Source organism: Ochotona princeps, chromosome 13 (genome assembly GCF_030435755.1).
Source record: "Ochotona princeps isolate mOchPri1 chromosome 13, mOchPri1.hap1, whole genome shotgun sequence".
Classification (NCBI taxonomy): domain Eukaryota; kingdom Metazoa; phylum Chordata; class Mammalia; order Lagomorpha; family Ochotonidae; genus Ochotona; species Ochotona princeps.
The window spans coordinates 53,420,071-53,435,886 of record NC_080844.1 but is presented as its reverse complement, the minus strand read 5'-3'; the positions used below and the strand labels follow the sequence as shown (position 1 = coordinate 53,435,886).

General features: G+C 42.8%; 1 protein-coding gene across 2 annotated transcripts in view; it reads right to left on the bottom strand.

Moving 5' to 3' along the window:
* Positions 1-1,264: 1,264 nt before the first annotated feature.
* Positions 1,265-15,816, bottom strand: part of MXI1 (MAX interactor 1, dimerization protein) — a 71,355-nt gene continuing 56,803 nt past the window's right edge. For both annotated transcript variants that reach the window (XM_004579858.2, XM_004579859.4), the window contains exons 4-6: positions 7,515-7,629; positions 6,766-6,937; positions 1,265-3,015 (exon numbers count right to left, since the gene is read on the bottom strand). In XM_004579858.2, coding sequence (XP_004579915.2) covers positions 2,852-3,015; positions 6,766-6,937; positions 7,515-7,629 — 451 coding nt within the window. In that variant the 3' untranslated portion in view covers positions 1,265-2,851. The remainder of the gene's footprint in view (positions 3,016-6,765; positions 6,938-7,514; positions 7,630-15,816) is intronic.

Sequence of the window (15,816 nt, the reverse complement as noted above, 5' to 3'; positions counted from 1 at the left end):
AATCAGCAAGTAATGTGGCCTTCAGGGCTTTGTTTTAACATCCTTTTAAGATCTCTTAATAACTGCTAAGCACAGACATTGTCATGGGGGCTACAGAAGACATTTCTGTAGTTTCCAAACCTACTGTAACCACAAACTAGAGTCAGACAGCCTCAGCATTCGCGTGCATAAAGGAACAGTACTTGCGTCACTCGCAGGCTTTTCACTAACAGGGATAAAGTTAATGGAGACTAAATTGAAAATCCAGACTTGTTTTCAGTTTGTACTTTAGTATAGACAAAAGGGAAGCCCTGAAAAGTCTAACAGAGGGGGGACACATGAATTGTGTCCTTCCTTGAAGCAGCTGAAATGATCAGTTGCATTACTGTGAGGTATGTGGAGTTACCAGGCATCTATTTAAGTTATAAAACTAGCAGTTCAAATGGCCATTCATTTTGGACTACTAATGTATCAAAATAGATGTGATACTGCCTCAGCAGTGTGCATCCTCATACATACGTGTGCCTTCATAGAGGACAGTGGTACAAAAGTCACAGCTTTGATTTCTTGAAGTTATCTTCTGATCTTAAAAGTTGATTTGTCTTCTAAAATATTAACACTCATTTTGTAATCTACCCTCCTTCCTTCCCCAAGGAAAACAAACTCAGAGAAAGTAATTTAGGGGCAGTTGAGAATTTTCTATAGGGTTGTTAGAGGCTTCCCAGCCCATTATCCTGTACACATAAGCATACAACAAAATGACAGCACCTCAGGCTTGCCTGAGAGAGGTCCTCGATTCCAGCCGTATACAGTGTGACACCACTGAATGTCATATGAAAAACTAAATCAAGCTTTAGTCACTGGTTTTCATTTACTTACGACAGCTGGCAGTCTTCAAATTGTCATCACTTTGGAAGTATATAAATGTATAGAGCAACAGTTTGACTTGGCCAGGAATATTTATAAATGAAACCAAAAATAATTTACCTGGACCACAGAATGAATTTTTGTCATGTTTTTCATTTAAGTCCCCAGCACCTGGAATGTAGCACGTTCTAACACTGGGCTTCTAAAGGCATGCAGGTTTTCATATCTACTTCAGAGAATTTCTTCCACTCAAACATAGCATAATCAAGAAAAATATATTTTTGGAGGCACAGAAGAGCACAAGAACAAGTGAGTATACGCTGAGGCCTTATGTCCAAGCTACTACATTTTATGCATAGTCTGTGTATGCCATTGAAAATGCTGTTCAAGAAAAGACAGTCTAACATTAACACACAACTGCACTGCTAAATACGGTTGTCTTTATTTTATTTTTTCTTGCCCAGCCCTATCTAAACATAAAATAAAACTATAGGACTGAAATTAACAACCCATTAAAATCAGCAATAAGTTATGAAAATCATAAAGCTTTTTTTTTTTTAAGTAATTAAGGGCAGTTAAATTATTTAAAGTATACAAAGTCCAAACAGCCGGGGCAGTCTCCAAGAAGGCTTCCCAGGGGACAGGGCCAGACGCTTGGAGTTTGAAAGACAGGGAAACACATGACATCAAAGTGCAGGCTAGAAATTTCACTTAGAAGAAAATAACATTTCTGAAAATATTCATAAGAGCAACAATAGCACCTGCACAACAGGATTGTGAGGAGGGAGAGACTGCCTGTAGGGAAATGGAAGCAAATCTTAACATTAAAATGACACAAGTGCTGAACTTAACTATGTTAACTATGATAGTGTGTCTACTATAGATATCAGATGGTTAAAAGATGGTAAAAGTAATGATTCGAAAAAAAACAAAAACAGCATTGACTTTTCTTAACCTAACCAGACCTCATTCACTTTGTGCACTATAAAGAGTGAGGTGTTTTATCATTATCAAATGCTGCATCAAAATAGATGATTTTTTTCCCATGTGTTTTTCCACTATAAAAGACATCTATTTTTCCTATGGACAAGCTTTAAAAAGATGTCATTTTGGTTTTCAACACATACAAACAGTTATCAAAATCTGAAATAAAAATGCTGCCATGGCTCAGACCTTGGCCTGCTAATGTGTGCACAACTTTCCTGACCCATGCAGACAGAGGCACGTGGGGCTTTTCCCTCCTGGCTCCCCAAGTCCGTGACTCCCAGGCCTGTGTGACAGAGGCTGCCATGCATGGACTGCCCCCGTGCGGCCCAGGACGGTGGGCTGGCAAGTGGGCAGCTGGGTGCCCTAGTGCTAATGACGCAGGGGAGGCTAGCTTAGCATGGAATCCAACAGAAAGCCGAGCTGCATGATGATCCCTTGCAAAAGGCTTCATGGGCGTCTCTCCTTTCGTAGAGCATGAAATGAGCTTTTTAAATTTTTCTAATGAATTCATCATCCACAGGCTTCATGATAAACTGTCCCAGGCTAAGTTGTAATAGCTTTAGCTATCCAGGAATAATGCCTGATTATCTTGTCTTCATTTCTATAGGTTTGATTTTTCTTTTTTTTCTTTTTTTTTTTTTTAGGGCCATAAAGCTCAGAATGGGAACATGATCCCATTCTTTCTGTTTACTCAACATGGTTTGAGAAAACTCAGAAAAAGAGGATGGCATCTCCAGTGTCCTCTTTTGAATGAACTAAATCAAATCAAAATTTCAGACAAGTTTGTTGCTGTTAGAAACTCATTTTTCCAATATGAGTGTTTGTTCTGCTGGAGAGGCTGCGCCCCACTTTTTGCTAAGTATTTGCTTAAATACAGGTCTTCTGACCCCTTTGTTCAAGTATAGTTTTCTTTCATTTAGTTTTAAAGAGGAGACTGCATCATGAACCCAATTGAAGAGATTGTACTGAATTGGCCCACTGATGATTTTGCCCTGCACTTGTTACGTCATGCTGGGTTCTAGGAAGTGAACGAAAGTTTGACACTGGCACTGGAGTAGCCCTCGTCGCTCCCAACACTCTGCAGGCTGCTGTGGTCATCAATGTCACTGATGCTGGTGGTACTTATATTGTCCACTTCTCCATGGGAGAACTCTGTGCTTTCAACATCCACTTCAATCTCCTCTGCCAAAGGGGGACAAAAACAAACAAAACAACATTAATAATCCAGTACATGGGTACCTTTAAAAGTTAGCAAGATGAAGAAAATGGCATACAAGTTAAAGTGTACTATCCACGATCTCTGGAGAACAGAGGGACAAAAGGTGAAAGACACAAGAATACTGCTTGCAAAGGGGAATGCCTGAGAGACAATGGTGGTCTTAATTTAGGCAGCAAGTTTACTAAAACCCCTTGGCGCCAGTCCGTCTGGACCTCCCACTAAAGTCACTAGGCCTATTTGAGAATTAGTGCTTAATATTAAAAGATCCCAATTTCATGTGGTTTAACATCTGCTTTGCATTAAACCAAAAACTAATTCTCAGTGCTTTTTATTAATCAGGGTTGCCTTAACAGGAGGAAAAAAAAAACATATAAAGTTAATACAGGCTAAACTAGAATGTTTATCCACCTAAGCCTTTGATGGTACCATTTACAGATCTAGACTTCTACACTTCATCATAAAGTAGATTCAGAGAAATCTGTCAATTTAATTTTGTTTTATCAAATACAGCCTGAAATAAGGCCTGATGGATGATGCACAAAAGACTTTTGGTGGTGATATTTAAGTTTTAAAAGCCAAACTTGAAAACCCTAAATAATTTATGATCCAGCAATCACTAGGTATATTAACTATTAAACACTACAGTACAATCATTAATATATAAAAAGCAATGTACATTTTAAAAACAAAAGGCACTTAGAAACAGTTTTTCTACCCATTAGAGCTAGGATGAAACTTAGTGTTTTTCAATTCTCTTCACACAAAGCCTGTATGTCTTATCTGGCACTGACTTCATGTGCTCACACCGCTTACAAAAAGTGTTGTGTTTTTCTTTTAAGATTTATTTATTTTTACTTGAAAGGTAAATTTACAAGGAAGAGACAGATCTCTCAGCATCAGATTCACTCAAATGGCTGCAACGGCCAGAGCTCAGCAGATCAGGAGCCAGCGGCCTATTCCGGGCCTCCCACGCAGGTGCAGGGTCCAGGCATTTGGCCCATGCTCTGCTGCTTTCCCAGGCCATAAGCAGGGAGATGGATGGGAAGTGGAGCAGCTAGAACATAGACCAGCGCCTAAATGGATTGCTGGCTTTTGAAGATGGAGGATTAGTCTGTTGCACCACAGTGCCAGCCTAAAAAGTGGATTCTTGCTGAAGCCAAAAAGGCAGGGTGAAATTAAACAATATACTTTTTATTTTTTTTATTATTTTTTTAAAAAAGATTTATTTATTTTTATTGGAAAGGCAGATATACATAGAGGAGGAGAGACAGAGAGGAAGATCTTCCATCCAATGATTCACTCCCCAAGTGAGCCGCAACGGCCGGTGCTGCGCCGATCCGAAGCCAGGAACCTGGAACCTCCTCCAGGTCTCCCACGCGGGTACAGTGTCCCAATGCATTGGGCCGTCCTCAACTGCTTTCCCAGGCCACAAGCAGGGAGCTGGATGGGAAGTGGAGCTGCCGGGATTAGAACCGGCGCCCATATGGGATCCCGGGGCGTTCAAGTCGAGGACTTTAGCCGCTAGGCCACGCCGCCGGGCCCAAAGAATATACTTCTTAAAAGGCCTTGCTGCTTTAGAAGTTTTAGTGATTAGCTTTAAAAAAATGCAAGCAGCTCTCCAAACAAGCATTTAAATAATCTATTCATGACTATTTGCTTCCTATTCTTACCCACTGTCAGGGGCCATACACTTCGCAGTTACTCACTATAACCCCTCTATTGGGAAATAACAGCAGGTACCCTATCCAACAGAGCACATGGATCTCAGAGCAGAACAACTGAATGCTCAGGACAAACCAGACATGTTACCCAAATCCTCTGTAACGGTGGGATGAAAGACTTGCTAAGGATCAGGATGGTACACACTGAAGTTCCCTGGCGGTACTTAGAAAAAAAAGGGAGAACTCTAATGATAAAAACATGTATACTCTGAAATTTGGAGTTAGAAAAGTATAAGTATTACATAGATCAAAAAATATCTTAAAAGATAGAGCAAACTGGACCCTCTGCAATAGCCAAGTGGCTAAAAATCCTTGCCTTGCATACGCCGGGATCCCATATGAACGCCGGTTCGAGTCCCTGGCTGCTCCACTTCCCATCCAGCTCCCTGTTTGTGGCCTGGGAAACCGGTGGAGGATGGCCCAAAGCCTTGGGACTCTATGGCTCCTGGCTTCAGATTGGCTCAGCTCCGCCCTTTGCCACCACTTGGGGAGTGAACCAGCAGACTGAAGATCTTTTCTCTCTATAGCTCCTTCTTTGTGTATCTTCCTTCAGAGTGAGAATGGGGAAGAATGAATGCCAGGATGTGGGCAGCTCCTCTAACCGCATGATGGATATCTGGGAGCTTATTTTATTTGAAGTATGTTTTCATAAAGTAAGTGTACATTTTTGGCTCAATTGGCTAACCCTCTGCCTTCAAGTGCTGGTATCCCATATAGGCACTGGTTTGTGTCCCAGCTGTTCCACTTCCTATGCAGCTCCCTGCTTGTGGCATGGGAAAAACAGCAGGTAGAAGATCTTTGTCTCTCCTTTTCTCTATAAAAATCTTTCAAATAAAAATAAATCTTTTTAAAAATGTCAAAACAAAAACTAAAATTAAGTTTTAAAGCCAAATGCCACTTGCTTAACATTTTAGAATCCTGAGGGTTTCATGAATTCTAGTTTCCAAGTGCTCATCACTGGCCTGATGTGGCAGGAGCTGTAGACTCCTAGGTCAGGGAAATTCAGACCATTGCTCTTCTAGCTGCTTCTGTTCTTTAACTGCCCAAGATAAAGGTTCTAGGACAGACACGAAAAGAAGTGAAGAGTTGTAGTGCTTCAGATATGCCTATGAAGTTAACCCATAACGAAGTAAGAAGGTTACCACATCACTTCTGTGATATCCCTTGCCCCAAAATGGATCACATGCCCTTAATCCAACTTTCTGAAAACATCAGACTCAAATTAAGGAACATTTCATATATGTTAATTGCCTATTATTCTTCAAAAGTGTTATGGTAAGGAAAAAGACCTAAGGCAATGCCAGTGAGATGCTGGCATAGGATCCTGGAGCAGACAATGAAATGAATGAAAAAAATCAGGACAATTTGAGTAAGATTTATTGTCAGCTATAAAATGAGTATTAGGTCAGTGTTAATTTCTTAGCTGTGCTAATTATACTATGGTTATGCATGCATTAGAGGAAGCGGAGTGAAGAGTAGATGAGAACTCTGAAAATTTAAAAATCCTATAAATCTAGAGTTATTTCAAGGGGCTGCATTGTGGCACAGTAAGTTAAGCTACTGCTTGTGATGTCGACACCTCTGGACTGCTGGTTCAAGTCCTATATACCTCCTATCCAGCTTTCTGCTTATGTGCCTAGGAAGGCAGCTGAAGACTGCCTAGGTTACTGGGAACCCTGCCACATGTGACAGACCAGGATGGAGTTCCCGGCTCCTCAGGCTGGCCCAGGCCTGGCTACTGTGGCCATCTGGGGCACCGAACCAGTGAATGGAAGATCTCTCTCCAGTGGCTCTGCCTTTAGAACAAATAAATAAATCTTTTAAAGTATTTCAAAATACCAAGTTTAGGTGAAAAGTAACAAAAATACACAAGCACTGCTAGACAATGTTGTAGTTGCGCGAAGCCTGGAACGGCTGGCAGAAGAAAGCAGATGGGCGCCTCCCCAGAACCACAGAGATGCTTCCTGCCCCATCAGAGAGGGCACTGCCTACCTCGCTCCGAATCAGAGCGATCGGAGGAAATGGTGGATCCGATGCTGTCCGTCCGTATCCGCTCCACCTCCTGAGGGCCCTGCAGCTGTTCCAGTCTCCGCTTCAGAAACCTCTGCTCCCGTTCCAAGTCCTCGAGCTGGTGCTGGCTCTTCCTCTCGGCTTCTTCAAGTTTCTAAAATGATAATCACATCGGCGTGCAGCCCAATACAAACAGATTTCTGCCTAACATCTTAAAATACTTTCTAGCAGTGAAAACACAAATAAATTATACAAATGTGTGTGTGTGTGTGTATATGTACATAAAATATAAGCGCTTTTAAATGACAAAGCATTTGTCTTTACTTTTTTGGATATCAGTACTGCATTTCTTGAACAAGAGAGACTTCCGAAAGCCTGTGCAGTCATCTGTACCAAAGGTTCTACAGAATCTGCAGTGTTTTGGTTTGATGGAAAAGTACTGAGCGACTTCAACCAATGAAGTCATCTCCACTAGAGGGCACAACTGCTGTCCTTCTGGGTGTCGGGAAGGTAATTGTTATTTTCCTAGCATTCCAAGCTCTTCAAATGGCTAAGCTGTCAAAACAATTTAGCTTCATCAGGTTACTGCTGCTCCCATCAATATTAGCTGGTAAGTTTTAGAATGATTTTTCTTGAGGTCATCTATTTAAGGAAAGTATGTGAGTTAACTGATCCTTCCTAATAAAGCAAGACCCAGAGAATCGTGCAGATCCGTAAGTAAAAATTCTCACCTTGATGTGTGCTTTGGCTTTGTTGAGCAAACCGAGGGTTGTATGCCTGGTGCAGTCTGGTCCTAGTGGAATCAGAACTTTCAAGCGTTCTAAACATAGACGCAGATGAGCTCGTCTAAGATGAAGAAACAATTAGCACAGTTGGATATTCCACTGGAAACATGATAAAACCTATTTTAAGGCAAACAGTGCTCTGCAGTTATCCCGCCTATGGCCATGTGAGAATCCTCATGCTTCAGTCCCAGAGTGTCTGCGTACAGGGGCACCTGCCTCTCAGTCTCTGCTGCTTCTACAGTTCTCTGGAACACCGGTCCACTATGGATTATCATCCCCAGTGGTAATGTTAGAAATCCCACAAACTGTCTCAACTTCTTTAATACTGAGTAAACCAGCAGACACAGATCTTTTTCTCTCTCTTGTCTTTGTAAATCTGACTTCCCAAGAAAAATAAATCTTGAAAAAAAAAAGGTCCTTAAAAAGTTCATGAAAATTGGAATTAAAAGATGTCAGTTTTGGCACAAAGCATTTTTTATTTTTTGGATACATATGTGTGTGTGTATACATATATATATAATCAGCACTTTATAAGTTTTCTGATGATTTACTATTCCCATCTTTGGACCTGTGCTTCATAAGGCATAGCATATTTCAGCAGTTAACAGTATCTTTGGACAAGAAAATAAAATATGAATACATTTATTCCCTAAAGAGCTATAACTGAAATTTTACGATCTCAAAAAAACATACCCTTCATTTTCTCAAAGCAAACTAAACGGTTTATAAACTGACCCAAACTATGCTTTCTGTCTTACCATGCAAGAAAATATGTCAAGTGAAACTCCCAAATACTGCCAATTTCAAAGCAGAAGATGGTAAACAGTCAATTATGCCACTTCCGAGCAAGGATGATTAAGAACAGTGGGGTCTGGTCCGTGAATTCCAAGACTGAGCACCCACTAAGCCAGCTCTCATTGCAGGTACTAGAATAGTTCCATTTCTGAGCTCTTCACTGAGCTCAATACTTCAAGCCTGTAGTTGGCTCCAGGCTGAAATGTGACATACTTCGTGTGGATAAAGAAATGTTCTTATTTTCCTGAAATCTAAAGTGTAACAGGGATTTCCCTTAATGGTATTTACTAATTTTAAAGACAATCTTCTAAAAATAATAATAAAAAAATGAGGAAAGTTAACTATCTTACTAGAAGAAGAGCTGCTCACATTTTTTGAGTTACTTACTCCAGAAATCCAATGTATTTAGGAATTATCTTTAACATTTTCATCTAAGAAAGTTGGGCATGAGTCCTTATTAGTTTCACATTATAGAAGAAAAAGGTGAGTTAATTTTCCCTTTTGTGAGGTTTACAAAAACCTAGGCTGAAAATATAAGCATAAAATTAAAATGTCTTCTTCCCTTTGTAAAAATTCAGTAGCATACTAGTGACATGACTTGGGTACTCAGCACTGTTCCAGACACTGGAGCAGGGAAAAGGAAATGAGTTTATAGTCTCTCCTAAGGAATGAAATGTTCTATTTTATGTTCATGGTTTTGTTTTGGTTTATTACCAAAATGACTGTTAGACATGTCAAGGACAACAGAATCTGAATAAATGGAGAAGTTGTAAGTGGAGGAAGCAGGCTTGTAAGGGGGACTGACATTTGACTTTGGACTTGAATTCGAGTTTGAAAAAGCAAGGATTTTCCAGGTCATTAAAATAATAATAAAAACCTAAATTTACAGGTTGGGGTCCGCTTTAAAATTAAAAGCACATTGTTTTCTTTCACTCAAGGAAGAGCACTGAATTGAAAGTCTGTGTGGCAGCAAGAGTCCGGGCTCAGCAGGCTGGGGCTGTGCAGTAACCCAAGAGCCTGGGAGGCGTCCCAGACCAATAATAATGCCTGAGTGAGGAGGGAGGCAAAAGCTCTCAGTCACTGCTGAACATTTCTTCAGTCAAGCAGTAATAAATCACCAAGATACAGCTTACACAAAGGCCAGTGATGCCTTTGTGGGACTAGAACTGAATAGAACTGAGAGGTAAATTTCTTTTGGTGCAAAAAAGCTGAAATCCATGCATATGTGAAGTCCTCAAAAAGTTCAGAGAGGCCCTAGCACGGGTGAGTGTGTGTTCCAGTCCTGGCTGCTCTACTTGCAATCCAGCTCCAAGCTAACGTACCTGGGAAAGCAGATGGCCAAATGTGTGCTCCCCTACACCTACATGCCATTTCCAAAAGAAGCGCCTGGCTCTTGGCCTCAGCCTGGCCACGTGGCCACGCTGTGGAATGATGCAGAGGATGCAAGCGCTCTGTCTCTAACACTGTCTTTCAAATAAACAGTGTTTGAAATAAAAGTTCATGGAAATATGCACTATGAAAAAATACATACGCATTTCCTTTTCTGCATCAAATTAAACCTGTCTTTAATTTCATTTCCTTGTGTGTGTGTGTGTGTGTGTGTGTGTGTGACACAAAAGTAGCTCTCATCTGCTGGTTCACTCCTCCAGAATGGCTTGGGAATAGCCAGGCTGCAGGCAGGAGTGAGGAAGCTCAGCTCAGCTCTTGTACCCGGGTAGCGGAAGCCCAGTTCCTCAGGCCATAATGCACCGACTCGCAGGGTGTGTGCACTTGCAGGATCTAGAATGGGGAGCAGAAACGGGGTATTCTTGATGTTTAAAGCAGTGTCTTCACTGCCAGGTTGGACACCCGTTTCCTACCCACCTCCACCCCCTGCTGCAATGAACTTTGTGAACCTCCTATCAGTCTTCCAAAATAAACGTTAGATAGAGATAAGCAGTGAGTGGTGACGTGTGGGTCTTCCGGTGGAAGCAAAATCCCATTGCCTTCACTTTTTTTTTAATTATCTTTACTTTTATACTTGTGAATGAAACAGGCATTTGTAGGGTAGAGAAACAAAGGGTCACTGGCAGCTAAAGAACAACAGCTGACCAAGAGAGTCCACACTGCTGAGTCCACACTGCTGAGTCCACACTACTGAGTCCACAGTACTGAGTCCACTCCACCACTGAGTCCACACTACTTAGTCGTACCTCCCTGGGTATAAGCTACTTAGGGGAATGCACCCGTCCAAAAGCAATGGAGTCCCTGCAAATGAAAACCCGAAACCATTAAATCAGAAACCCCATTTTCCTCCGTATGTCTTCTCAACAGCAAATCCACAGAACAAGAACTGTACAGCAAAATCCTCCTTCCCTGTTCTCCAAAGTCTTTCTGTTGGGAACCAGATTGCAGGCTTAACCACCAGTGACCTAGAAAAGCGTATCTTCTGATGCCATCTGGTCCTTTCTCCTCTTGCCTTCAGTCTCACGGGACTGTGGCTAGGGGCCTCCTGCATGGAGTTGCCAAATTACGGGCTGTAAGACTTGAGAAGAAGGAAGGAAGATAAAAAGACAAAAGAAGAAAAAGACTTGGTTTGATCTGAAAATCTTTATTCACTGAGGAACGAACTGCAAGCATCCTACAACGATGGTAAGTCTCCAAGAGGTAGACTTCAGAGAGAAAACGTAGGAAAGGCATGGTTTGCACCCTACACTGCAAAATTTATGGGACCACATCTGATGACAAATGATAAAATTCTAGCCCTCTGGTCAGCATTCACTTTATTTAAAACAAAAATACTTTTTCTATATATGCTGAAAAATACACTGATAGCTTGATAAGAACTTCCAAGCTGAAATCTGTCCTCAACGAGCATAGGCGATGGTGAGGCACAGTTAGGATTATACACTGCGGCAGGAGGTGCCCCAAGAAACCTGCCAGAGTCCCCTTGTTGAAAGGGAGGAGGCTGGAAAGATGGACAGCAAAGTACCTTGATTTCTCAAAGACACTGAGCTCTGTTTTAATATGAGATTTAAAAGTGAGCTTTACCCCGGAGAAAAGGCGATTCGCAGCCACTAACCCTTTCAGAAAGGAAGGGCCCCGTCATAATTACCCACACCTTCCAAAAGGGTAAGCCCCATGTGGCAAAAAGAACAATTATGGTCTGTTTGGCTTTTATTTTGGTAGACTGGGATCATTTTTCCCTGAAGAAGCCAATGCTGCTTTAGATTTGAAACCCTGTAAACTCTACTGCCAAACTGACATGCCACAGAAGATGGAGGGAAACTATTTCGGCTGCAGAAACAGCCCCTCCTAGGAGCTGTGCTATTTTTCAGCATAGATACATCACACACATGTAGCACACACTGGTGAGGAAGCAGCCAAATATCACATGATGATGTTTTTCAAGTTGTCTATCAGAACTAATCCCCTTGCCCAACAATGAGAAAGTTAGCCCTGCCCAGGCCTCCAAGCCATCCACTGGCTGACGCCCCCGGAAGCATGGACCCCTGGCCCTGGCTCGTCTTTTATTTCTCTACAGGACCCCAAGGATTTTGCCAACTAAGTCAAAATGGAAAACAAATCAAGAGATAGGGACAGGGCTTGTATTTTCCTCTAGTTAATGTCATACAATGAACTTTGAGGCCTCCCATGAGCCACATTCCTCAAAGCTGCAGTGGCTTATAGCCTGGTTTCCCAGATACTCCCCCATATCCGCCCACCACACACAGACACACTATTGCACACAAAGCAGCTCGCTACTTAATCCTATAGACTCTACATCCACAGGTTTCCTAAAATTTAATCTGCTGAGAATTTCCAGAAAATCTCCAAAGTTACCAAGGGAGGAAAAAATATGCCTTTTCATATAAGATGGACCCAGATATATATCAAATACATTGAATTTTACTGATTTCATTTACTAAAACATATGATCATTTTCTGTTCAGCGTTTTTTTTATAAAATGCAAAAGCCGGACAATCTTTTCCTATAAAATGGCATTTGTTAACTATATTTTACCTGCAAATTTTTTAAAAAAAGATTTATTTTTATTGGGAAAACAAATTTACTGAGAGAAAAAGAGAGAGAAAGACCTTCCATTCACTGGTTCACTCCCCAAGTGGCTACAATGCCAGAGTCCTGCTGAACTGGAGCCGGGAGTCAGGAAATTCCTCCAGGTCTCCCACACCGGTGCAGGGTCTTAAGGCTTTGGGCCGTCCTCTGCTGCTTTTCTAGGCCACAATCAGAGAGCTGGATGGGAAGGGAGCAGCCGGGACACAAACTGGTGCCCATATGGGATCCCTACAGATGCATGGCAAGGATTTGGCCACCAGGCTACCACTCTAGGCCCATTACCTGCAACTTTTTGGATTAACTATTTTACAGAAAAGAAACAGCCTGTTAACTCCCAGGCAGAGACTTGTCAAGTGCCATCTCCCTGATGTGAGACCCAACAGTGGCAGTCACAAGACTCAGAAAGACAAGCTTCAGGAAACACCTAGGACCCTCTCCTCACTTTACAAAAAGTTGTTTTCACTTAATATGCCTCTGAAGTAGTGAGTTGTACAATAATTCAATAGGCATATCAAGTGTTATAAGATTGTGAATCACAGAATACTAAAAATATTACATAATGCAATTTATTGTCTTGTTGTCAATCTTTGTGTGAAAGGGCTTATACGCATATAAAATAAGAATGAAAATCAGTTGTGACAAATGATACCCTTGGAAAGCATTTGAAAACAACTTTTACCCAATGAGATCCATGGATCTTAGAGCAAGCTGTGTATATGATCCACTCGACACCAAGTTGGAAGACATCTGACACCACAGGGTTAAATATGGTTTCACTTCCAGAAGTTACCATTTCCTCAAAGATTCGTAAAACAAACAAAAACAACAATAACCCCCCACTATTTTATGTAAGAAAGCACGGTTACTGAAAAATGCACTTTTAAAGTATCTGAAACCTCAAATAAATCTGGCATTATTTCATATTCCATCAACCCCAGGACCTCCACAAACCTCCAGGAATCTATGTTCCAGTTGCTGGAGTTATTTACTACAGCCTCAACTAGAACCTGAAACTTGGAAGATCCTTTCTGATTCCTGGCTGGGGCTGTGTCTCTCCAACTGAGAGAAGGAAGAGGGACGGGATGCACTGTGAGCCACAGGAAGACAAGTGGGGAGCTAACAGTCTAGGGAGCGTCACTAAGTCCAGGGACATATACTTTGTTTTAGAAACTGTGGATTTCAAAACTTTTCACACAATAAAGTGTCTCTCTCTCTCTCTCTCTCTCTCTATTTGTTTAATTTCAAAGGCAGAGATTTGGGATTGCCCACCTGCTTATTTATTTCACAAATGCCCAAAACAGCCAGGCTGGGCCAGGTCAACCCAGGAGCCAAGAACTGCGTCCATGTTTCCTCTGCGGGTGGCAGGGATCCAACTACTCGGAACCATTCCCTGCTGCCACTCCGGGTGCACATGGACAGGAAGCTAAATCGGAACAGAACCAGGACTCCAATCCAGGATGTGGGAGCCCCCAAAACGCCCATCTGTGTACTATGAATTCCACTGTCCCCACACTTCCTACAATACTCTCAGACAGGGCCAGCACTGCAGGGTAGCAGGGAAAGCCTCCACCTGCAACACTGGCATCCCATATAGGCACCAGTCAAGTAAGACGGCCACCCCATTTCTTATCCAGCCCGCTGTTAAGGGCCTTAGAAAGCAGTGGCAAACAGCCCCTGCACCAACATGGCACACCTGGAGAGAAGTTCTTGGCTCCTCACTTGGGCCCTGGCTGTTGCAGCCATTTGGGGATGAAGCGGCAGATCAAAGATGGACCACTCTCCCCTGCCAACTCTTCAAATAAATAGATCTTGAGAAAAGTAAAGTGCCCTCATAAAAAAGTCAGTAATGATAAAACTACAGGATACTCTCATACACCCATTCTATGTCGGCTGGAATCTTATTTCACCATCACATATGAAGAGCAGGAAGCACCCTCAGTAACAATGATCACTGTCATTAGTAAACAAGGAGTCCTGCTCTATTACCATTTCACTAGCCTCATGTTGATCAACTCCTAATACCCTTGCAAATCTCTTTCACCACCAATGTTATTTTCAGTCTGAGAGGGAAGACGGTGCAAGGGAAAGCAAGCACAGGCTCCTCCAGCAGCTGGTTCACTTCCCCGAAGCCCTCAACAGCTGGGACAGGGAAGGAGAGAAGCCAAGAGGCAGAATGAGACGCAAACTCTCCCTGTGGGTGGCTAGACCCCAAATCTGGGGGCCATCCTTGTCCTCACTGCCTCCCAGGTCTGCACTGGCCGGAAGCTGCGGGTCCAGAACGGGCTAGAGTGTCTTCTTCAGCATCAACCACCAGGCCGAACACCCAACTCCAAACGTTCATTCCTGTCAGTGTTCCACTCAGAAAGCCCCTTTCCTCACTGTCTGCCGGGTGGCTGTTTAGCTCACAGCCAAACTATTGCTTCTTCCGTGTAACCTTTCTTGCCATACTCCTTTCCCAAATAGTACTTAACTTTTTTAAATTTAATTTTATGCTACTGTCACTATAGTTTGAGACTGAATTCATTCTTTCAGTCACTGCAGGTTTTCCAATACAAACACTGTGGGTAAGAGTCAGAATGAGTCAGGCATCGCGGTGCGGAGTGCCACCTGGCAGTCTCTGGGATCACTTCCCACCTCTGCTTCCCCCAGCTTCCTGCTAATCCACAGCCTGGGTAGCAGCCGATGACCTCAGTGTGTGCCTGGCTCCCTGCTGCCCAGCCAGGAGAGCTGCACTGGTTCCTGGCTTCAGGCTTTGGCTTAGCCCAGCCCCAGCTCTTGCAGGAATTTGGAAGGTGGACCAGAAGATGAGAGACCTCTGTCTCTTTGTCTCCATCTCTTTCTGCCACTCCACCTTTTAAATGAACACATAAATCCGGAAATAATCTGAGGGTTTTTTTAACTTACCCAAGTTGATGTAATAATCAACAGTAGTTTACTCTTATGTCAGGCCACCATTCATTAAAAAAAAAATTGCCTATGACTGCCAGAACACTAAATATTTGTATTTGGGGTGGGGAGGGGGAGTGCAGTGGATGCTTTGGCGGATCCCACCACAGGCATCACCCATGGTGTAACCAACAGTCTCAATCCCAATCTTGGTTAGAGTCACAGTGAAGAACAGGTGCCATCCGTGCGGAGCACTGGACTCCAGCAGCACCTGTAAAGCCAGGATCCCATTCCAGAGCAGCTGCTCTGTTTCCAATTCAGCTCTCTGCTGTTGTCACTGGGACAGCTGTGGAGGACGGCCTAAGCGCTTGGGCCCCTGCACCCACGTGGCAGGCCCACACTGGATTCTGGGCTCCTGGCTTCGGCCTGACCCAGCCCTGGCCATTGCAGCCACTTGGAGAATAAACTGGCAAATGGAAGATCTCTGTTCTCCCTTTAGTTCTGCCTTTC